General features: G+C 41.1%; 1 protein-coding gene across 2 annotated transcripts in view; it reads left to right on the top strand.

Annotated features, from left to right (window-relative positions):
* The window catches only part of LOC125467107 (solute carrier organic anion transporter family member 3A1-like), a 187504-nt gene extending 162891 nt beyond the window's left edge, over nt 1-24613 (top strand). For both annotated transcript variants that reach the window (XM_048562526.2, XM_048562525.2), the window contains exons 8-10: nt 10099-10274; nt 13894-13958; nt 22533-24613. In XM_048562526.2, coding sequence (XP_048418483.1) covers nt 10099-10274; nt 13894-13958; nt 22533-22918 — 627 coding nt within the window. In that variant the 3' untranslated portion in view covers nt 22919-24613. The remainder of the gene's footprint in view (nt 1-10098; nt 10275-13893; nt 13959-22532) is intronic.
* Nucleotides 24614-24987: the final 374 nt, after the last annotated feature.

Genomic DNA, 24987 nt, shown 5'->3' with positions numbered 1-24987 from the left:
CCTATTTATGTATTTGTTCAAGTGCTTCGTGATTGCTGCTATAGTGCCTGTTTCCACCACCTTCTCTGGCAGCACATTCCAGGCACTCACCATCCTTGTGTGAAAAACCTGCCTTGTACATTTCTTTTAAACTAGCCCACCACTCCCTCCCCTGCCCCCCCACACCATGAGCCTGTGTCCCCTAATAATTGACCCCTCCACCCTGGGAAAAAGCCTCATACTTTCCACTCTATCCACGCCATTCACAATCTTATAAACGTCTCTGAGGTCACCATTAAACCCCTTGCGTTCCAGTGAAAACAAACCCAGTCTATCCAACTTTTCTTCATAGCTAAAATACCCCTTTCAAGGCAACATTCTGGTAAACCTTCTCTGCACCATCTCTAATGCATCCACACAGTCTAGTGACGAGAACAGTATGTGATATTCCACGTGTGGTCTGACCAAAGTTCCACAAAGCTGCAGCATAACTTGTCTAGTCTTAAACTCAATGCCCCTTCCAATGAAGGCAAGCATGCTGTCGGATTTTTTACTATCTTATCTATCTGCACTGCCACCTTCGGTGATCTGTGGACTTGTACACACAGAACCCTCTGCATATCAATACTCCCAAGGAATCTGCCACTCACTGTATAGTTTCCACCTGTACTTGACCTTCCAGAATACATCACCTCACATTTGTCAGGATTAAACAATACTTGCCATTTTTCTGCCCATTACCTCCCACAGATCTAAATTCTTCTGTGTTCTCTGACAATCCTCCTCACTAGCTGCTACTCCATCAATCTTTGCATTGTCTGCAAACTTACTGATTAGACCAGCCATATTTTCCTCCAAATCATTTATGTAAGCCACAAACAGCAGAGGTCCCAACACTGATCAGTCTGGAACACCCATTAGTCACAATGCTCCAGACCGAAAAGCATCCTTCCACTAACTACCATCTATCTCCTAGAAGTCAGTTCTTGATCCGCCTTCCAGCTCACCCCAATACCATGTGATGACAACCGCTTGTACTGATCTACCATAAGGGATCTCATCAAACACTTCACTGAAGTCCATGTAGATAACATCAATCATTTTCACCACCCCCTCAAAAAACTTGATCAAGTTAATGAGGCATGACGTCCTCTGTACAAAACCATGCTGCTATTGCTGATAAGTCCATTTGCATCTAAATATGTATTGATCTTGCCCTTGGGAATGTTTTCCAATAATGTCCCTCCCACTGATTGCGGTAGTACAGGTCAGTAATTTCATGAATTATCCCTGCTCCTTTCTTAAACAATTGGATAACATTGGCTATTCTCCAGTCCCCTGGGATTTCACCTGTGGCCAAAGAGAATAAAAAGATGTCCGACAATGCTCCAGCAATTTCTTCTCGCCTCCCTCAATATTCTGGGATAGATCCTGTCAGGACCAAGAGACTTAACTACCTTAATACTTTTTAAGATACACAACACTTCTTCAATTTTAATGGCAACTTGGCTTAGAGAAAATTCAACACTCCCTTTCGTAAGATCATCCTTCACCAATTCCTTCTCTTTGGTGAATACCAATACAAAGTATTCTTTGAGGATCTCACCTACTTCCGGTTCCACGCAGAGATTCCCTCCTTTGTTCTTGAGTGGGCCAACCCTTTCCCTGGCTACCCTCTTGCTCTTTATATATATTAAGAAAAGGCCTAAGGATTGTGCTTAATCCTGTTTTCATGACACCTTTTAATCTTTCTAATTCCTTGTTTAAGCCTTTTCCTATTTCCCTTATATACTCTAAGGGCTTTGTCATTTCCCATCCTCCTAGACCTTATGTATGCTTTCATTTTCTTTTTAGCCAAGGTCATAACGTTCTTGGTCATCCAAGGTTCACACATCTTGCCATTCTGACAGTAATGTGCCACTTCTGAAATCTTATTAATTGCTATTTGAAATTCTCCCACATGTCTGATGCGGATTTACCCTCAAACATCTATCTCCAATCAAAATTCTCCAGTTCCCAGCTAATGTTGTTATAGTTTGCCTTCCCCCAATTTAATTTCTTCACCTGAGGAATGCTGTTATCCATGAATATCTTAAAACTTATGATTTTATGGTCACCACTCCTGAAATGCTCCCCCACTCATCTGGTCAGGCTTAGTTCATAAAACCAGGTCCAATATAGTGCCTTCCCTGTTTGGACAATTTACATACCGTGTCAAGAAACGCTCCTGAATGGTCCTTACAAATGTTGCCCCGTGCAAGCCCCGAGCACAAAGTGAGTCCCATTCAATATAGGGGAAGTGGAAATCACCCACCAGAACTTGCCTAATGTACTTTTAACATTGAAACACTTCAGTTAGTCCAACATTTGGTGTCTGTATTCAAGCCACCAAGAACCAGACTGGGAACTGGATTGAGACTGGAAATCAGACTGGGATGTCAATCAGACTGACACCAGGAATCAGATTCTGACATGAGCCGACTGAGAGCAAGAGCTGGACTCGAATACAGAATTGTACTGAGACTGGGAGCCACTCTGAGATTAATTTACTTCATGTATGATCTTTGTAGCCAAAATTGAGAAGAGTTTAGTTTGAACCAAGGTCATCAAGGTAAAAGGACAGGATCCAGCTTGCAAAGAAAGTTGCCCTTTGACCTGTTAGTCAACAATGATTTTCCTTGGATTTTGCTTTGGAATATTTAATTGAAGTTCTACTCTATAATTATTTGGAGTAGAGAGGTATCATGAAGAGTGATGCTAGCTTATATAATTAATGACTACTCACTATTGAAGGCTATTATTTCCATGTCTCAGCTCATGACAGCTTCATAATGGGTTACTTGTAAAGGAGAGCATGTAATAAGTTCAGCTGAATGGTTCTCCTTTGTTGAGTTGATCTTACTGTGTGTCTTTTGTTGGGTAAACCTATAGGAGGGTGCCATGATATGCAAAGCATCTCTGCCAGCTTGCTGCTGTGACTTTTAGTCCTGTTCTTTGTAAAAGATCAGCAATGATTTAACATAATGTATTCGTCTTCACAATTGCCACAATCCTTTATCGATAAAGGAAATGACCAGTAGTTGAAGGTGATCATGTTCATGTTCACAGAGTTTGGTGAACCCCATAACTTTCCTGTGGTCCATATTTCCCCAGTGTGCACATGGGGTCATGTGGGGGTTAGGATTTTAATCCTGTACCTCCTTTTGCGTGGAAAAAGGAACAATATTATGACGCTGTGTACAGAATCTCAGTGGTTCTGAGGAGTTCAGGTTGGAAGTGTTACTGGGAGCGTGAAGAGAAGAGAGTGCACTGTCTCAGTTAACCCACCTACCTCATCTGCCTTTGGGTGGCCTTGTTGGAGGTGAGTACACAGCAGCAGTGACAAGTAAGCAATTATGACCATGCGAGGGGCGCCCTGTGTCATAAAATCCCGACAGTGTAGGAAGAGGCCGTTCAGCCCAACAAGTCCACACCAACCCTCTGAAGAGCATCCCATGCAAACCCAACTTCCCCATCCCATAACCCCACATTTGCTATGGCTAATCAACTTAATCTGCGTATCTGTGGACTGTGGGAGGAACCCGAAGGAAACCCATGCAGATGAATGAAGAACATTAAAAACTCCACACAGACAGTCGACTGAGGCTAGAATTGACTCTGGCAGTATGAGGCAGCAATGATAACCACTGAATCACCATCCCAGCTTATGTCAGATGGATCTCCCACTAAAACTATAAAACTGGCAGGTGTTTAAGCAGCAGGCTGGGGATTGCCATTGGCGCCTTTTCTATATCTCCCTGTTCTCAATCGGCAGGAGGTTAGGGGCTACAGCCAATGGCTGCTCACCATTTTCACATGCCCCTTGCAGCCTCAAGGAATTCCTCAATTTTGAAGGGCCCTCAGGCTTCCCAACATGGCTTCAGCAGTGCCCCTGTCTCCCAGTGAGGTTGATGACTGTCCACAGCATCAGACACTCTCATCAGGGCCTCCAATCTGAGGAACCTGCTCACTGTCCTCCATTGGGTAGTCAACACAGAGGCAGTCTCTTAAAGAGTCACCTCTGGGAAGCTTCCACAGGTAGGTAGGGTGCCGACATCATCCAGGGTGGGTCATGACCTGTGGGTCAGCTCTAGGACAACCCTCTAAGACCCAGAAGATCCCACTCTGTGTCTTAAAGATATAACAACCACATTTACATAATACCTTTAATATTACAAAGCATCCCAAAGACAAAGCAAAGCAAAGCTCAGCAAATGCTAAACAAAGATCTCTAAGATGAAATAACAAAAATCTGAGATAAGGAGATGGTTTTATGGAGTGTCTGCAAAAAGAGGAGATAGACTGGCTAAAAGAGTCAGGGAGGGAATTCAAGCACGTAGGATCTGAAATGTTTCCTGCTGCACAATACGTCAAGTGGTCTTTTAGGTGCTTCAGTTCACTGTCTAAAACATTAGGTCCCACGCATATGCTACTGAGAAAATGCAGTCTGTTTTAAGACCTCTTGTTGAAATCAGTTTAATTGACCATAACAGAAAAAAAAACCACCTCTAGTTTGTTTTGACAACATTTTCACTTGGAGCCAGATGGAGAAAGTAGTTTCTTCCGACCACGAGAGACCAAAATTGTCCCCATGTCCCAAACTCCAATTGCCACTACCACCCCACCCTTTGTTGACCCCAATAATTTCTTACCAGAGACCCAGAAGGAAATACAGTAAAGTGTGCAAATGACATACCCTGGTCTGTTTCAAAACAGAGCTTCAGTACTCCTACTATTAACATTTCCATGCCTTACTTTCTCTGATTCTTCTTTCCTTCTGGGATAATCCTGGAATGAATCTGCTGCCAACAGCAACTTCAATTATTAAAACAAGACTGAAGACCCAATTTTGGCTACTCTCACATTTCCCATTTCAGGCATGCACACCTCCCATTATGTTCTAGAAAACATTATTATTAAGACTCCTTTCTTCCCTGCCTGCCCGCCCACCCCTTCCCCTTATCCCCCAGAGGGTCTGCCATCCCCTGCAAAGTCCCTCTCGATAAAGCCTGAATTACTCCCACCAGGGGTAGCAGTAGAACATTCACTGCACAGGGAGACTTGTCTGACAAAGTGGAGAACTTGCAGGGAGGAAAATGTCATTTCTGTTAGTATTCATTATAAGAACTCCATTTTGGTCTTTCCCTACTTCAATCATTTCAAGAAAGCTGTTAGAAAATAATGATAGGGTTTGTGCTGAGGTAGTGATTCTGACTGCGTCCTCCCACACTGCCATAAATATGCCTTGAGAATGATTTCACGCACTCATTACTCAGGTTTTATTCTATAGGTTTACCTCATTTCACTAGCTTTGCCCATTATAATTGGTGAAGTGGGGAAACTTTGGGTAGATTCACTGTCACCAACCCTTCTTGGTATTAGCCTGACCTACTGATAGCACATGGGAAAGAAGTTCACAGAAAGTGTTTGGCAGAAGGAAGGCTTAATTTTGTGAAATAGAGAAGATTTATACCATATTACTCAACAGCTAGTCACATAACATCTCTTGTATGCCTATCAGGGTCAATTTAAGAATAAGCACAATTACTGCCAACAAGAGGTACACATACAAAAATACATTAAGATTGTTAGCTCCTTGAGGGATAAGTACCTTATCTGCTGTCAGATGGAGCTTATTTCAATGATTAACTCTTTCAGACATTAACTATCTTATACGCCATTATCTATCAGGAGTTCTTGTGGTGTTTGGTAGTGTCCCTACCTCTGGATGAGGAGGCCCACCAGCTCCAAAGGTGTGTAATAACACCTGAGAACAGATCATTAGAAAACATCTACGATGTTCTGCAATCCTGGCCTTCTTTACACACTCCGTTTCAATTCTTGCTCCCATTGGTGACCTTTGTCTTCAGCTGCCCAAGCAGTTTCTAGCCTCCTTTGAAGAGGTGGTGATGGCCTAGTGGTATTCTTGCGAGACTATTATTGTAGAGGCCCAGGAAATGCCCTGGTGATCTGGGTTAAATTCCAGCCGTGGCAGGAAGTGGAATTCAAATTCAATTTTTAAAAAAAATCTGACGTTAAGAGTCTAATGATGACCATGTTGCTGATTGTTGGAAAAACCTATGTTGTTCACTAATGCTCCTTAGTGAAAAAAATCTCGTCATGACAGGTGAGGGGAAAGAAGACTCTAGAAATACATGGCAACCATGTTATGACTGTTGATTGTCATAAAAACTCATCTGGTTCTCTAACATCTCTTGGGGTAGGAAATCTGCTGTCCTTACCTTGTCCAGTCTACCTGTGACTCCAGACCCACAGCAATGTAGTTGACTCTTAATTCTTTTTTGGGGCAATTAAGAATGGGGAATAAATACTGCCCTGGCCCGCAATGTCCACGTCTTGTGAATAGAAAAAATAATCAAAACCTTGACCCAATTTCTCATTATCTATTCTAGTGCTTTATTTGCACGATTCATCGTCAAACTTTATTTGATACATTATTGACCTTTAGTCGTTTCACTCCCTGCAACATAATACATAAATGCAAGTTGTTATTGTTGAATAATCATGAATCACTATGGTGGTCTTTCCCTCTGCCATTCAATTTTAGATTTCTCCATGCTATTCCATGTGCTGCATTATGTCTTTGGAGTAGTACATTTCTTAATAATTGGCTAATTCTAGATCCTTCAAATGTAAAACCTTGGTTTAAAAGAGATACATTACTGCTCTGTTGTGAATTGTGATCTATTGGCTTTTGCCCATTAGCGTGCTTGGTAGGAGACCATCATTCCCAAAACTACCAAAAGATTTTTAAAATACTTTTTAGTTGATCTCCAGTGCCCATTGTTTTTGAGATTTCGATTCCTCCTCACTGCCATTTGTGGGTGCTCACCTCACTAATTTGCTATGAAAGTGGAGTTCTTGTCCTAAACTATTACACTTACTCACTCTCTAAGCATTCTTGTTTATCCACAAGCCTGTGCCTAAGCTGCACCCCTCCCATCTATTCAGTCTCACTCCCTGTCTCTGTCCCAGTCACTTAATTCCTGCCTCCAACTTGGCAGATTTCTACAGTGCATCCAGTGCGAGCCATTTACAAGATGCACTGCAGAAATTTGCCAAAGACCCTTAGACAACATCTTCCAAACTCACCACCACTTCCATACAGAAGGACAAGGACAGCAGAAAAATAGGAGCCCCACTGCCTGCAAGTTCTCTTCCAAGCCACTCACCATCCTGGCTTGGAAATATATCACCGTCCTTTTGCTGGGTGTTGCTGAGTCAAAGTCCTGGAACCTTTCCCTAAGAGTATTGTGGGCCTATCTATAGCAAATTACCTGCATCAATTCAAGAAGGCAGCTCACCACCATCATCTTAAGGGCAACTAGGGGCGGGCAATAAATGCTGGTCCAGCCAGCAATGCCCATGTCCCACAAGTGAATTTTTAAAAAACTTCACTGAGCACCAAGTTTTAGCTGGAAAGTCTTCTCTAAAGAATTAGGGTTATTTTGTTTGATTGTCCCGTTGTAAAGGTAAGCTTCACTTGGGGTGAGAATGATAAAGAACAAAACGGGTTTGTGCGCCCACAAAAGCAGAATAGACAAAGGTTTTAGTTAACTATAAAGGAGAAAATTGATTATTTCATGAACCGATGTGGGTAGTGCATTGAATATATTTAACAGGCAGGTTGTTACCATGAAAAAATACTTCTGATGGACATTGGGATGCACTTTCAGTCCCTTTTCCTTGACATTCCTACCTCTTCGATAAGACATATCAGTAGGATTCCTCAGAGGAATTAAAGGTGAAGTAAAAAGAATGCAAAGAAAACTCCCAAGATGTACTATCCTGACGTGGCAGTGTATTACTGTGCTTCTTTATCACTCAGTCAAAATTCTGGAACTCCTTTTCCCACAGCATTGTGGGTCTACGTACAGCAGATGGACTGCAGTGGCTGAAGAAAGTTGCTCACCATGGGCTGTTTAGAATTGGCGATAAATGGTACTCTTGCCAGCGAGGGTGACACCTCATGAGCCAATTTTTAAAGAGAATCTTCAAGCTGCTAAAATCTGAAATAAAATGAGGAAATGTTTGAAATATTCAAAAGGTCAATTCGAGAGGCAATTAAAGTTAGTGTCTCATTTTGACAACTTTTCTCCAGGGCTTTTGGTAAAGGATCTGACAGGTACAAAAGATGATACCATATGTGGAGAAATCAAATAGCAGAAAGAATTACCTGTTTGATCAGAAAAAGATGCCAGTTTGTGGTTTCCTAGTTGAAGTTTACAACACAAAGAAGATTCCGGAGATAAGGGATTCAAGTGTCCAAAAATATAAGAAATAAGGATGTGGTCAGGGAATATTTTGACCCAAATGATTAGAGTCATGTGACTCCAGACCCACACCAATGTGGTTGGCTCTTAACTGCTCTCTGGGCAATTAAGGATAAGCAATAAATGCTGCCTAGCCAGCGATGCCCTCATTCCCATAAATTAATTTTTTAAAAACTCTCATTCTAGATTGCCTCTACTTTATCAACCCCCTTTAACGTCTTTAAAAATCTCGATTAGATTAAAGAATCTCCGCAATGTGGAACATGCCATTCAGCCCATCAAGTCCAAACTAACCATCCAAAGATCACCTCATCCAGACCCACCCCCCCGCCCCGCATTTACCCTGTAACCCTGCATTTCACATGGCCAATCTACCTAGAGATTGGGGCAGAAGTTTGTTTTTAATTCATTCAAGGGGTTTGGGCTCTGTTAACTATACTATCATTGATTGCTCACCCTAATTGCCTGGAGGACAGTTAAGAGTCTGTGGATCTGGAGTCACATTTAGGCCAGACCAGGAAAGGATGGCAGATTTCTCTCCCTAAAAGGTATTAGGGAGCTGAATGGGTTTATCCTGACAAGCAATAGTGGTGACATGTTTCCCACGTTGTCATAGATATTTTTCATTGAATTAAATTTCACCATTTGACACGATGGGATTTTAACCCACATCCTCTTAAATTACCGGGAAAAGTCTTGAAGCAGACAATGTAAGCAGGGTCAAGAATTAATCAATGAATTAATCATAGAAGGTTAATAAGGTAAATCTCAGAGATGTGAGATGACTTATGGGAAGAAATTGACCAGTTTAGGTCTATATTTGCGAGAGTTTGGAAGAATGAGAGGAGGTTTCATTACTTTCCTTTAAAAAAAGGGGCAGCACAGTGACTCAGTGGTTAGCACAGCTGCCAAACAACCCCACAGAACAAGTTCAATCCCACGCTTGGGCAACTGTTTGTGTGGAGTTTGCGCGTTCTCCCCGTGTCTGTGTGGGTTTCCTCCAGGTGCTTAAGTTTCCTCCCACAGTCCAAAGATGTGCAGGCTAGGTAGCATCCAGATGTTTTTTGAATTGAATTCAAATTCCACCATCTGCCATGGTGGGATTGCGAACCCAGGTTCCCAGAATGTTATCTGGGTCTCTGGATTAACATTCCAGCGATAATACCACTAGGCCATCATCTCCCCATGAGTTTGGGATAAGGGGAGGGCAGATTTAAAATAGACATAAGAAGGAACAACCTCTCTGAAAGGTCTGTGGAATTCACTACCCAAGAGCATGGGCACTGCAGTTACATTTTTAATTAGTGTTAGGTCAAAGATTATTGGGAGCAGGCAGGAAAGTGGAGTTGAGGCTAAGATGAAACCAGCCATGACTGTATTAAGTGGCAGAGCAGATTCAAAAGGATGAATTACCTATGCCTACTCCTAGTTCTTATGTTTGTTATGTTCTTATGTTTCTGAGGAGCATTTTGACTTAGTAGCATAGCTGTATCAATCTATTAGGAAGCCTGGGACTGGTTAGATGTATTGGTCTATTCCTGTTCTTGTGCATCTTTTGTAGCTTGAATCATAATCATTTAGTAAATAGCCTGGATTAGATGCAAGCTGCAGCTCTTCAAACTGCAATTGTTCAGAATACACTTGGTTTGGCACCCCAACTAGAGGATCATATCTAAAGAGTTTGGTGCATCCTGGATTGGTGTCTTAGCCACTGAAATGCTTCCTTCAAAAGCTTGATACCATGTCACGTTTCTTTTGATTATACACTGTTATTATATCTTTACAGAATCTCACTGCCTGTGCTTGTCTGAACACTGGCCCTATCAAGAATGCCACTGTCATTCCCGGCAAGTGTCCAAGCCCGGGCTGTCAGGAGGCTTTCCTGACCTTCATGTGTGTGATGTGCATTTGCAGCCTCATTGGAGCCATGGCCCAGACCCCAGCTATCATTATACTAATCAGGTAGGCCACCTTGCAGTACTGCTTTGTTCCCAAGCTTTAACTGGTACCTCCAAAAAGGAGAATGATTATAATTATCTCCTGTGACCCTGATTGCCTGGTGGAATAAATGTCCTTGTTTGGTGTAGAGCACCTCAAGAAAATAGATAGACCAGTAGGTGCCATGTTCAAATCATTGTCTGTGCTTAAATTAATTGATTGAAGCTAAGGGAAATGGTTCAGATTTAACAGTTTATTACAATGCAAGCAACCATATGTACATCCTTACTAGTGCATGGACATAAGCCAGCTCACTATGCTGTGTGTAAGATGGAGGTTGTTGCCACCATGTATAGAAAACTAGAGGAACTGCTTGGTCCAGCACAGTAAAAGGAAAGCCACTTACCAGTCTACCAGAAGTGTCTCTTGTAGATAACAGGATATAGCTTCTTGCATATTGAAAGACCTGTACCAGCTTTTCATTATTTTCATGTTATTATTTTATCAATTTTTGTTTGCAGCTATGAACTAAGAACTGTGAGCTGGAAATGACCTTTGGACTGTGGGCAACAGCTTGAGTTTAAAAGAAAAACTACAAACAAGCTGTGATTTGTTTGTGAGGCCAGGTCTGGAAGTTAATTGAGGCTTGGTTTTTGATCAAAGGTTCTGCAGATGCTCTGAAACTGGGGCAGAGCCGTAGATTTAAACAAATCTAAGCAAATAGCTATTATTTGTCTTTAATGAAACCAATATCTGGGAACTAGTTCCAGCAAGTCTGATGAAGACCTTATGCTCCAGCAGAAAGCAGATGTTGAATCGTAACTAGGACGTTGTGGGGAGGTGCTCAGTCTGACAGGGATAGATCAGAGTTTGAATTGGGTTTTGGACTGTGTTTTCTGGGAGAAGGAGTTTGGCTGTTGATGTTGCAGCATAAAGATTTGTGAGCTCCCTGCCTAACTCCGGTTATTAATTGCTGGACTTTCAGAGAATAGAAACTAAGATGTAGGTATTACTAACTTCCTGCCAGTAAATTGAAAGGGTGTTTCTGACTGATATACTTGTGGAATATTCCTCATGCAAACCACTTAAATAATCTAATAATTTGTTATTTTCTCTCATTTATCCTTTAACTGTGTTTGTTTATCTATCTTTTGTGTGAGTGGGGCTGAAAACAAATGTTATTAAGTTTAAAATCATAGACATCAATTGGACAACTTTGTTGTTTAATTTTGGCCTGCTAAATTTACTATATTGCTAATAATTTGCTTAGCTTTTCTTTTAAACTAAAAAACCGGTGTCTCAAATTGATTCTTTGCAAAATGTGGGATTCAAAAATCTGGTTAGTGACCATTGAGGTCAATTTTGAGAATCTTTGAATGTTTTAATTTCTCTATGTTGTGAATACCAGGTTGGAAAGGCTGATTTAGTTTGTCTGATTATGACCATGTCATCACCATGTTAGCAATGAATTACAGATTACATTGACATGATAGACATTGTTACAGAGACATTGAGGAGGACTGAATGTCAGGTCTCACTTCTTCAAAATCCTAAACCGTTGTGCCCACAAGTTCATGCGACATCACTATAGTGGGTGGTGCTTATTGGCACGCCTCAGTGTTAACCCTTTCATGCCCATATTGCAAAACTCACATCAACAATGGATCATGCCTACTCATTTCCTTGTAGCTATCATCAGACCAATTACCGTTAGACCCATTGTGATGAGGACACATGTAAACAAGGTACACTATTCCACCAGACAGAACACTAGAAATCTTTAAAAATCCATGTCATTCACGTAGCTCTCTTGGAATATTTCTGAGGATTGGAGAAAAAAAGCATAAATAGCATAACAGAAAGGAAAGTCCGCAAATTTCTGATTGAATGGTGTTACTCGCTGACTTTTTATCTGTGGGATCTGGGTTCAAATTCAGTTCAAATGTGCAAAGACTCTTCCAATTAACACTAGAAGGCACTATGTGAAGTTGGTTCAAAAAATCTTAGAAGATAGACTTTTGTTGCAGGGTCTTCTATCAGCGAATCATACCACACATCACATTTAGCCAATGACTCCAACTTCTCATGAAAGAGCAAATTTTAAAATAAGACAAAATTGCTACAATATACTGGGAGACAGTAGTTTACTAGTAATGTTATTGCACTGGTAACACAGAAATCATAGAATCAAACCCCATTAAATAATCCCATAGCAGTTGAAGAAATTTAAATTCAATTAAACAAATTTGGACTTGAAGCTGGTATCAGTAGAGGTGACTATGAGCTATCAACGACTGTCATGAAAACCTATCTGGTTCACTAATGTCCCTTGTGGCAGGAGTTCTGCCATTCTTATCTGCTCTTGCCTACATGGACTGTAGATCTGCAGCAACCTTCGTTGCCCTCTGAAATGTTCTTGCAACTTAGAGGGGCAGCATGATTTTTCAGTGGCTAGCACTGCTACCTCACACTGTCAGGGACCCAGATTCAATTCTGCCAATGTGGAGTTTGCACATTTTCCCCGGGTCTGTGTGGGTTTCTGCTGGGTGCCCCAGTTTCCTTCCGTAGTCCAAAATGTGCAGGTTAGAGTCAATTGGCCATGCTAAATTGCCCATAGTTTTCAGGAATGTACAGGATAGGTAAGTTAGCCATGGTAAAGAGAGAGTTACAGGGATAAAATTGAGGGACTGAGGCTGGCTCTTGGTCTGAGTGGGATGCCTTTCAGAGAGTCAGAAGATTTGATGGGCTGAATGGCTTCTTTCTGCACTGTAGGGGTTCTTATGCTATGGCAACAAATGTTGGCCTCATCCATGATATTTACAGCCCACAAAAGAGTACATTTAAATAAAAAAAAGCACACACTAATATAAATGACTGGCATAGGAAACACTAACAGAGTAACAGAAACTCTTAAGGTTGTGTTGCTTAATGCTGCATCTAAACTGTGTTGTATTTGACTTGCTGCACTGCATAGGCTGTCAATTAGCATCACATGTACTGCACCAGATTTAGGGATATTGATACCATAGATTATGGAAGCTTTTTTCTGTATCTCCTTCATGCTGTACCTGACTTTAATGTGATGAAATTGGTTTTATGTTCCTGAAATTAAGAAATATTCCATTCCTTTGAATTTGCATTTTTACTTTTCGGATCTAAAAAACATTTTTTAACACCACCATTTGGCAATGATGATGATTAATCAAGAAGAAAGCCTCATTATGATTTTGTAAGCAGGTGCGTGACAGTAGAGAGGTATTGAACCTCATGGTTCACACATTTTTTTAGTTTTAATTTAATTTCCCTGTCCATGTTAAGAAATGTGTACAGAATAAAAAATAAGCAAATTGTCTGGTGCTTCCTTAAATCTTTCACTTTATAATAAATCCCAATATCAAAGATGTTAAAAAATCAGCAACGTTATACTTGAAAGTTAATGAGTCAGAAAATAACAAACGTCCATATGGAACCTCAGCTTTCAATTTTTATTCCCTCTGGCATTAGGTCATCTGTTTGAAGTGGTTTGTAATTTGTGAAAGAAATAATTGCAGTGGATGTAACCAGTTGCAATGCAGTTGTGGGACCAATTGATTGCGAGCATTCTAATTAATGGCCATTATATCTGCTCACGCTTTTCCTGCAGGGCCGTCAATCCTGAGCTCAAGTCATATGCACTGGGAGTTCTGTTTCTGCTTTTGCGGTTACTTGGTGAGTTTCTGCAGATCTGGCTTTTACTTTATGTGATGAAACTGATGAAGGCAGTGATCTTTTCATCCTCACTGTCCACGGGTATAGTGTCGGAAGATTGGAGAGTGACGAATGTCATTCCTTTTTTCAAAAAAGGAAATACGGATAACCCAGAAATTACAGCCCAGTTTGTCTTGTGTCACTTGTGGGCAAATTATTGGAAAGGGCTCTGAGAGATATTTATGATCGCTTGAATAGGCACAGTTTGATACATGATATCAGCATGGATTTGTGAGGAGTATATCATGCCTCACAAACGTTACTGAATTCTTTGAAGAGGTGACCAAACACGTGGATGAAGGTAGACCAGTGGGTGTGGTATACATGGATTTAAGTAAGGCGTTTGATAAGGTTCCCCATGGTAGGCTCATGCAGAAAGTAGGGAGTCATGAGATAGAAAGAAATATGACAGATTGGATTCAGAATTGGCTGACACTTAGAAGACAAAGGGTGGTAGCGGACGGTAAATATTCAACATGGTGCTCAGTTACGAGTCGTGCACCACAAGGATCTGCTCTGGGTCCTCTTTTATTTGTGATTGTTGTGAATGATTTGGATGAAGGAATGGAAGGGTGGATTAGTAAGTTTGAAGACGACATGAAGGTGGGTCGAGTTGTGGATAGTGCAGAGGGCTGTTCTAGCCTACAAAGGGGCATTGATAGGATGCAGAGCTGGGCTGTGAAGTGGCAGATAGAGTTTAACCCTAAAAAGTGTGAGGTGATTCATTTTGGAAGGACAAACTTGGAAGCAGAATACAGGGTTAACAGAAAGATTCTTGGCAGCATGGAGGAGCAGAGCGATCTTGATGTTCTTGTCCACAGTTCCTTGACAGCTGCCACCCAGGTGGATGGAGTTGTTGAGAAGGTGTAAGGCTTGTTAGCTTTCATTAACAGAGGGATTGAGTTCAAGAGTCATGAAGTTATACAAATCCCTGGTTCGGCCACATCTGGAGTATTGCGTCCAGTTCCAGCCGCCTCATTACAGGAAAGATGTGGAAGCGTTGGAAAAGGTGTAGAGGAGGTTTACCAGGATGTTGCCTGGAATGGAGGGAAGGTCTTATGAGGAAAGGTTGAGAGACCCAGGGCTTTACTTTTTAGAATGGTGAAGGATGAGGTGACTTGATAGAGGTGTACAAAATGATCAGAGGTACAGATAGAGTGGACAGCCGGAAGCTTTTTCCCTAGGGTGGAGGTAGCTTTTATGAGGGGGCGTAGTTTTAAAGTGATTGGAGGTAGATATAGGGGAGACATCAGAGGTAGCTTCTTTACTCAGAGAGTGGGAGGGGCGTGGAATGCATTGCCAGAGAGGGTAGTGGAGTCGGTCTCATTAGGGGCATTTAAGTGGCTATTAGATAGGCATATGGATGATCGTATAAGGTAGTGGTGGAGGTTAGATAGACCTTAGGTTTAGGGTAAAAGTTCAGCACAACATCGTGGGCCGAAAGGCCTGTACTGTGCTGTACCGTTCTATGTTCTATGTTCTATGTTCTATGAGAAAACTAGATGGTAAAAGGCCATGAAGGGAGACCAAGGTTGCAAAGAGTAGAAGAGAAGATGAGATGAAGCAAGAAATAATGGTTTGGTGACATAGATTTGGGGATTAAAATATTGCTGGGAAAACAGAATGTGTAAAGGAAAGACATTTTGTCATTTTGAAATACTGAAAAAGAATAAACTAAGAGTTGGAGTTGGTATAGCAAATCTTGATTTCAGCACGAGTAAAGTTACCATAGTCATACCAGAATATAGGACTGTTCTCTTATGAGAGAGAGATGGCTGGTGGTGGCTGAGGCTGAGGGCCGTCACGCCTCAGGTGATGGGAAAAAGAGTGTCCTTTCTGGTAACCTCAGCTGGCCCAGGAATTTAACCCATGCTGTGGCATCACGCTGCATTGTCAACCAAGCAACCAGCCAACTGAGCTAACCAGCCCAAGTAAAGTGAGGGAAGAATGGCACATTTGGAAGAAACTGATGAAAGCTCATAGCAGTCAACGAACATGAACAAAGCAAGGCAGGAAAAGTTGAAATAGAGCCAGAACAGGGAGACTTCAGCTGAGAAAAAAACAAACCAATTCAGCAAAAATCCTTTTTTTGCCCCTAAACCAGGAGTATGAAAGTCATTCAACACGGACACTGTGAGGCGGAACAGATAGGTACATCGTTGAATGGCAAGGAGCCATTGACTCAGAAATGGATTGGAAATTTAGACAAAACAACTTTCTCGGTGTTCCATCTCAAATTCAAAGCATAAAGCAAGGCTGTAACGTCACTTTTTCAGAAGCTGAGAAATTAAGTGTGAGAGGGTGCAGCCCTCGGTTAAAACAGCATGAAATCTCAAAATCTCTTTCTCTTCAGAGTGATGTGTAGCAATGTGTCAACTTTGGCTCAAGTGGTAACAGTCTTGCCTTTGAGCTGGGAGGCTATGGGTTCATCTCCACGAAACCTTGACCATATATCTAGGCTAATGCCTCGATGCAGTACTGAGGGACTAAGGCCCTGTCAGCCATGTCATCTTGCAGCTCGCTCAATGTCAGACTAACACTATCTCTGCCTTGTCAAGTGGATGTAAGTAAGATCCTGTGGCATTATTTAAAGAAAAGTCATCGATTTTAGTCAGACAAATTTCATCCAGCAACCCTGCCCTGTAGATGTGAAACTTTGCAAATTATCTTTACATTTTATTACAATTTCCAACCCAAGTTTACATTGAGTAATCTGCCTTGTTATAATGGCTGTACTTGCGTATAGTTTAACAGTGAATTTTAAACCTGCTGTAATTACTATAATCAATCCACGTTTCCTCTTTAGCAACTGTGCTGTGCTCTAAGATCAGAGAATATTGAAATCAGTTATTTGGATAATACTGTAGAAGTCTGATTCTCTTAAAGAATTCAAAATGTTGCATTATGTTGCAGTTGCTTCAGTATTCATTGATCAATGTAAATTGTTTGCTTTGTCAGCAATTTGGATAAATCATGAAAATAAACTAATTACTTTGTAGCACAGGATTTATTATGCACTGCTTACAGTAAGTTGCGAAGTTTAGTAGAGGCACTCACTATTAGTGATCAGATTTAATTCTGAAGTAACTTGTCACCTTCTCCATTTTACATCCATTTCACTTACCCAAGTATCATGTCAATTACTTGTGAACAAGATTCCATACAGTGTGGACAATCATGCTTATTTGGGTTCTTGGCTGATTGTTCAAGACACCTCAGTATGTAAATCCTGAAATTTTAGCCTCTGTTATCTCTCACCATTTTAAAAGGTGAGGTGAAGGATTTTTTACGGTTTACGTCAGTGGCAAAGAAGTTTGCTCAATGAAGTTTATTAGATATTACCCTTATTGTGATATCGGATGCTTCAATTTGTGAGGAAAATGGATCTCATCCCCAAGCTCTCCTGACATACAAGCACTCGAAGCAGGAAGCATTCTTCCAGGAGGGGGGAGCCCAAAACTTTGATTTTCCCCAATACCCCACAAGCACAACGCGCCTTTCTATAGTGCCTCAAATGTGGTAAAATGTCCCGATAGCATCATAGGAGTGTCATCAAATAAAATATAGTGCTGAAGCACCAGAGGTGATAATGAGTTCAATATGAAGCCAAGGGGTTTGGCTGAGCGTTAGGTTTTAAGGAGTGGCTCAAAGTAGGAAAAGGGATAGAGGGGCAGAGATAATTAGGGAGAGGATCCAGAACTTAAGACTTTGCCAATCAGTTATGGAGCAAATAAATCAGGAATGTGCAAGAGACCAGAATTGGATATGTACCAGTATCAGAGGGCTTTAGGTCTCACAGGGGTACTTTGGGCAAGAAGTGGCTACAAGAATTAGCCACAGAACAAAAACAGCATGGAAGATGGACATTCAACTTGTTGTGTCTGCACCAGCTTTCTAAGTGTACAAAGCACCTGAGGAACGTGTGTTGCCCTCACCCAGTAACCCTGCAAATAAAGAGGGATTTTTTAAAAATCAAGGACTTGCCCAACCTGAGCACAGGCAAGTCACATCAATGATGGATGAATGACACTTCTTACATTTCCAGAGGAGCTGAGGTCAGCAGAATGTGATATGTAGGTACTCATTACAAACTCCAAATCTCATTCTGCCATCATTAAACAAGCAATGAACCTGTGCACCGAGACACAAAATGCTGAGTTGTGCTCCGTGGGCAATCAATTACCCTTCATTTTTGTTCTGCAGGCATCCTCAGGTCGATATGAACTATTTTCAGCTGCATATTCTGTGACAGAAATGGCCTGCAGTCAGATTGCAAAGCGCACTAAATCTCCTTGGTGAAGCCATCTGAAAATTAGGCCACCACTGGAGGACCACATGCAGTTCTGGTTGCCACATTATCACGAGGAGGTGACTGCACTAGAAAAGGTGTGAAGGACATTCATCAGGATGTTGCCTAGACTGGAGTGATTCAGCTATAAAGAGGGTGGATAGTCTGGGATTGTTTTCCTTAGATCAGAGAAGGCTGAGGGGGGTACTTGACCAAGGTGTACAACGTTTTAAGGGGCATAGACAGGGTAATTAGGAAGAAGCCTTTCCCCTTAGTAGAGGAATCAACAATCAGGGTACAGAGTTTTATGACAGAAAGAAGGAGGCTTAAAGGAGATTTGAGAAGGGCTCTTCACACAGTGTTGTGGGTATACAGAACTCGCTGGCTAAAAGGGTGATAGAGGTCTGAACCCTCAAAAGATTTAAAAACTATTTCCATAAACAATTGAAATGCTAAGCCAAACACTGGAAAATGGGATTAGAATAGATGGATGTTTAGTATAGTCATGATGGGCTAAAAGACCTCTTTCTGTGCTGTAAAATTCTATGACTATATGACACATGATCAGATTTGTTCATGGAAGCAGTCCCAGGCCATCAGCCCAGTAAAAAGATTGTCAGAAGAGGGTTAATATGTGCCCTTAAATATTTAAAAGCTTGATTTATTCAACAGGCTGGGAGCATAATTCAATGCTGTGCTTTTTCCAATAATGGAGAGAAACATTCAATATCCAGTCAAGGTTGAAAGGACTGTTTACAACCAGGATGTTAACTCAGAAATCACACAATGCCGAGTTACAGTCCAACAGGTTTATTTGAAATTACAAGCTTTCCGAATGAAGCCCCTTCATCAAGTGAAGTGAGAGAGCAGCGCACAGACGGAGAATTTATAGCCAGAGAGAGATCAAGGGCAGAGATCAAAAGTTCATACAAACGCTGCATGTGGAGTATCAACTAATACGTCTCTGCAGAGATGTTTTATTCGAAACTCCAAACACAGTATTTGTATGATCTGTTGCTCTCTCTGCCCTATAAATTCTGTGTCTGTGTGCTTCTCTCACATTTCACCTGATGAAAGGGCTATGCTTCAAACGTTTGTGACTTCAAATTAACCTGTTGGATATAACCTGCTCTCATGTGATTTCTGACTTTGTACACACCAATCCAACACCGACATCTCTACTTCAAGGTATTCAGTGAGTAACACGAAAGAATCCTAAAATATTATAACATTGATGAAGGCCACTAAAGGAGGAGTATAACTTTGTCCCACAACCCAACTTAGCCTGTGATCTTGTAGGTGCTTCATTGTTATTTTGTCCAATTTACTTTTAAAATAATTTACGCTCTTGACTTCTACCTTTAGAGTAAAGTATTTCAGATTCCAGAAATGTTGAGGGTGAAGAACATCACTCTTCAGTATCTGTTAAGATCTTTTCCTGTTGATTTTATGACTGTCACTTCTAACTTCCAGTCTCACCAGACAGATTCATCTTTCTCCATTTGCTCTTACTAAATCCTTTGGTCATCTTGAAAACCTCAATGAGGTCACCATTTATCATTCTTTTATTCATGGGGGAATATCATAACTTTCCCAAATGCTCTTTATAACCGAAGCCTCTCATCTCTGTAACACTTCTCTGTATGCTTTCTAATGAGGATTCACAATGTGATGTGGAACACAGTAACATAAAATTTAATTGCCTCATTTCCCTAATGCCAGACTTCTGCCTAATTGCATTGACCCACTTTTCAATCGACAGCAAATTCTCTAAATAGCAATGAAACAATTTACAACTTATTACGCTAAGGGTTGTCATGATGCTCCCAAAATAGGGTTTGTTAGGTAGATAACTTCAGGATTTTGTCTCAATGGCAATAATAGAGTGGGAGGGGCATGCTGATTGGTATTGTTTTGAAAGTGGTGAAGTCCCCATGTTTTGCTGGCATTGTTCATTCTTGATATAAAAATCACTGTGTGCTGAGCTGATGACGAGCTTACCCTGCTGAATAACTGCCCTGTATCCTGTGGATTAGTGCTTATGGTACTTAGAGTGCACATAGCAAGTAGGAAGGGTTGGACATTAAGTATGATAGTGAGCTGTTGCCTGTTGGGTTTTGAATTCAATGATCTGAGACTGAGAATGTTTCTCATCCCCCATTTTGTCAATGCAGGACTAGGTGTAATACTCCAAGGATTATCTATAAGGGTTAAATACTAGTTCATTGGGACTTTGAATCCAACTGTACATAAACATATGCTGATAACTATTGCTTCATGCTATGCATCTATAAATCAATCTCTCAACCATCATATCCAATCTTCCTGCTATCTAATGTGCATGATTGTTACCTTGATTAAGTGTCTAGTTTCATTGACATTAGCAGCTTTCTGAATTATCTCAGAGTTAGTGAACATCATATTCTATTCATCTGTTGAAACACAATTCCTTTCAAGCGATAATCATTTCCCTTTAATACATCTTACTTCCCTCAACAGGCTTGATTACAATAGCTTTGTGAAGGTCATTAGCAAATGTGAAGAACAGAAGTTTCAGAACTGAATTGTCAGATTCCATTACACACTGGTTGCATTTTCAACAATTCTTCAAGTCGACTCAGTGCTGTTTTGTGCAAAGACAGCTCTCTATCTAATTTGTCACTTAATTCCATGTGCCTCACTTTCAGTATATATTTTGTGGGCACCTTGTCAAATGCTCTGAAAGTCAAAAAGTATCATGCATCAATCACCTTTACAAATGCGGACACATCCTTAAACCAACATTGTCAAATTTTCTAATCCTTGTTTTGTTAGTTCTCATTCACGTTAAACCCCGATCCTCAATTGCTTGACAAGTACCTTTCCCATCATCAACATTGAGCTAATGGGTTTCTGATTTCCAGGCTCATACTTTTGTATTGATGGAGATTAGATTACACATTATTATACTGCCTTTCTGCATCCAAGGATGTAGGACTGAGGATTTGACGATCTTAGCTCAGAAGTCTTATTGCAGTTATACAGGGCTTTGGAAAAACGTCACTTGGAATATCGTGTGCAGTTTTGCTACCTAAGAGACGATATGCTTATTGTAGAGACAGTGCAGTGAATGTTCACTTGGCTGATACCGGTGACTACCCTCTGAGGAGAGATTGGTTTGACTAGGCCTGTATTCAGTAAAGTTTAGAAGGAAGAGAGGGGATCTGATTAAAACATACAAAATTCTAACAAGTCTGATCAGACTGGATGGAGAAAGAATTTCTCTTGGTGGAGAAATCTAGAAACATGGGTCACGGCATCAGGATACAGGGTAGGCCATTTAGGACTGTGAAGAGGAAAGATTTCTTCAATCAGCTATGGAACTCAGTACCATAAAATGCTGTGAAGGATGTAAAACTGAGTTTATTCAAGAAAAAGATTGATCAGTTTTTAGATAAAAGCATTAAGGGACATGGAGAAGAAGCAGGAATATGCCACGTTGAGCTAGAGACATCTTCACACTGTACGACAGGACAGACTTGAAGGTCCGAGTGGGCCACTCCTGCTAGTTTCTAAGTTTCAGTGATTCGGTTAGCTATGAAGGATGATGTCTAGTTAGCTCCATTTCTACTCATCCATTTCCTTCGTATTTTTTCATTAAATTTCCCTCAGAGCCCACTGCCTTTTTAGAGTACCACCCTTTGCCAAGCTACATCATGGAGTAATGGGCTACAGTACTGACCTGGGACCCCCAATACCCCTTGATCCCTTGCCCTGTTTTCCTGCCTGCATCATTTGGCCAACATATGGAACTGGGAAACAGATCGAGAAGAAAACCCAGCTGACACACAAAATATTCATCTCAACCTAGAGGGCACTAAAGACACTGAGAAAGCTGGACGAGATATCACACAGCAAACTCACGGGCAGTCTGGAGCCAGTACAGACTGGTAAAGCAGGTTCAGTGGGTTAGGAAAAAAAACTTATCCTTTTGTTAAAATTCATTCACGGGTTGCAGGTTTCACTAGGTGGCCAGCACTTATTGCCCATCCCTACTTATCCTTGAGAAGGTGGTAGCGATCTGCCTTCCTGTTCAACGCAGTCTGTTTGGAGCAGGTATATGTACAATGCTTTTAGAGCAGGAATTCCAGGATTTTGGCCACTAAAAGGTCAACTCTTTGATTAAATAATTGCTTACCCATTGGTCAGTTTTGGTCTAGTTGTGTAACATTTTGCAATTTTGTTTCTATCTACCCTCACTCTGACAGGTTTCATTCCTCCACCCCTCATCTTTGGTGCTGGGATCGATTCGACATGCTTGTTCTGGACCACAATCTGCGGGGAGCTGGGAGCCTGTATGTTATACGATAATGTGGTTTATCGGTACCTCTACATCAGCATCGCCATCACGCTGAAGACGTTTGCATTCATTCTGTACACAACGACCTGGCACTGTCTGAGGAGGAATGCCAGCAAGTACATCAGGGACGATGAGAGAAATCTCCAGCCACTAACTGCGAGTGACCTTTTTGCATCAACCTTAACATTGGACACTGTAGGAAGGGACTCCTGCCAACCTCATTCTCAAAAGACCAAATTTATCTACAATCTTGAGGACCACGAATGGTGTGAAAATATGGAATCAGTCCTATAAAGAAAACTTTTGAAATTAATTTTTTACCTTTTTTTCGTGATGGAAAAAGAGAAACATTGTGACAATGCCCAGAAGGTGCATTTGCAGACTTTTCAACATTTTACTTCAAAGTTCTTGTTTCCAGGCCAAGGACAGAACTTTCTAATAATTGCGCAAAGGCTTTTGAACACTTGTTAATGTTTTTTGGGGAAAACTAAAGGGGTTCATCAATGTTAGCCACTAATTGTCAAGGACTGTAATGACAACCAACATGAGTGCCATGACTTGAAAAGCTGTGGTATGCCACATCACAGGGTGAGGGACATGGGTCTGCCCCTGCTATTCTAGTGCCCTATCGATTTCAGCTGAGGGCAGTTACCAGATCAAAGCCAGGCACTACCCTTACAGCAAATCGGTAGGGTCATCAGTTTTACCTTTACACAGACTGTTTTATTTGGGGTATTCGGAATGTCCACACTCCCCAAAAGCTTCTCCTGGGGCCCAGGGAAAGGAGAAAGGGTGGGGGCAGAGGGGCAAACCAACTCTGAACCACGAATCATCGAACCTATGACAGCTGGAGTCGAACCCCTTTAAAAAGGCACAGTAACAGGTCTACAAAACATCATGACAAGGGAGTACGTGGCCACATGTGAACTCAAAGGTAGATGATGCGTGCCACAGAGTTCGACGAAAACACCTTGACCAAGATAAAGAACAAAGGGCCTCTGAGAAATGAGATTGTAACAAAGTCTCTGAACACTTTGATCTCATGTAAATAAATTTGTGACCTTCCCCACACGTAGCAATAGATGAAAGAAATAATTTGCCTCATTGGTGTTGGTCAAAATGGTTCAAGTTTGACATTGGATACAAAAAAAGGCCTTTTTGATACTGGAGTTTTTCACTAAAGAAATTGCTGTTTCTCATGCAGGCAACTCCCAAAAAAATGACTGCTTCACAAGTTGCGTGTTATCTGAAAGGTTATATTTGAGTTTTATATAGCAGTCTGAGAGATCCCTAAATGGTTCATTGAAAATCACCAGCCTATTTAACCTTTAATTTGGTTCACTAACGTCACACACATCCAACACCCGGACACAGACACACCATTAGAGTGGGGAGGTGATGATGTTTTGGTAATATCACTAAACTAGTAATCCTGAATCCAGTTTGACTTTTACCATCCCAGATGTTGAGATTTAAATTTAATAGCAAGCTAGGTTAATGGTGATCATTTAACACCGTCAATTGTTATAAAAAACAATCTGGTTCATTAATGTCCCATTAGGGAATGAAATGTGTATCTTTGGCTGGTCTGGCTTATTTGTGGCTCGAGACTCACAGTGGACATGAAGAGTGTCGATCCTATTGAATGGTGGAGAAGGCTCGAGGGCCCAATAGGGTTCCTATGTTCCTAATTTCATATGATCTTATGGACTCTGCCCTCTGAATTGGCCCTAGTAAGCCAGTCAGTTCAGGCAGCAAATAGGGTGTGTCCAGCCCAGTGACACACACTGATACCAGGAACAAATGTTAAAAAAAACTACCTGTCCATGCTAGACCTTTGAACATTGCTCTCCACTTTTACCATAGCCCTGCAGATTTCTTCTTTTCAAATACTTATCTAATTTTCTTTTGGAAATTATTATTGGCATTGATTTCATCACTGTTTCATGCATGTATTCTTAAATATTAACAAAAAATCTCTTCATCTTGTCTTTGGAATTTTTTGGTAATTTCCTTAAAGTTGGTGACCATTGGTTATCAAATCCTCCTGCTAATGGAAAATGTTTCTCCCCACCTATTTTCTCCAAACCCCTTACCACTCTGAACCCTTCTAATAAATCCCTGCCAGACTTTCTCTGCCCTAATGGAATAAATAATTATGAAGCTAGCTAACTGAGAAATCCACACCAGTAGAGATTTGCTTTGTTAATAGAAACACAGAAATACAGCTTAGAAGGAGGACATTCTACCTGCTTTCCAAATGAGCAACTAACTCAGTATTCCTCTGCCATGATATCGTTCTAACTTTGTATTTTCTTCAATTTCACAATCAAAAGTGTAATACTTAGGCCAAACTAACATGA

This window comes from Stegostoma tigrinum, chromosome 33 (assembly GCF_030684315.1).
Source record: "Stegostoma tigrinum isolate sSteTig4 chromosome 33, sSteTig4.hap1, whole genome shotgun sequence".
NCBI lineage: Eukaryota > Metazoa > Chordata > Chondrichthyes > Orectolobiformes > Stegostomatidae > Stegostoma > Stegostoma tigrinum.
Note: the sequence above shows the minus strand (reverse complement) of the source record. Positions and strands in the feature narration are given on the sequence as shown.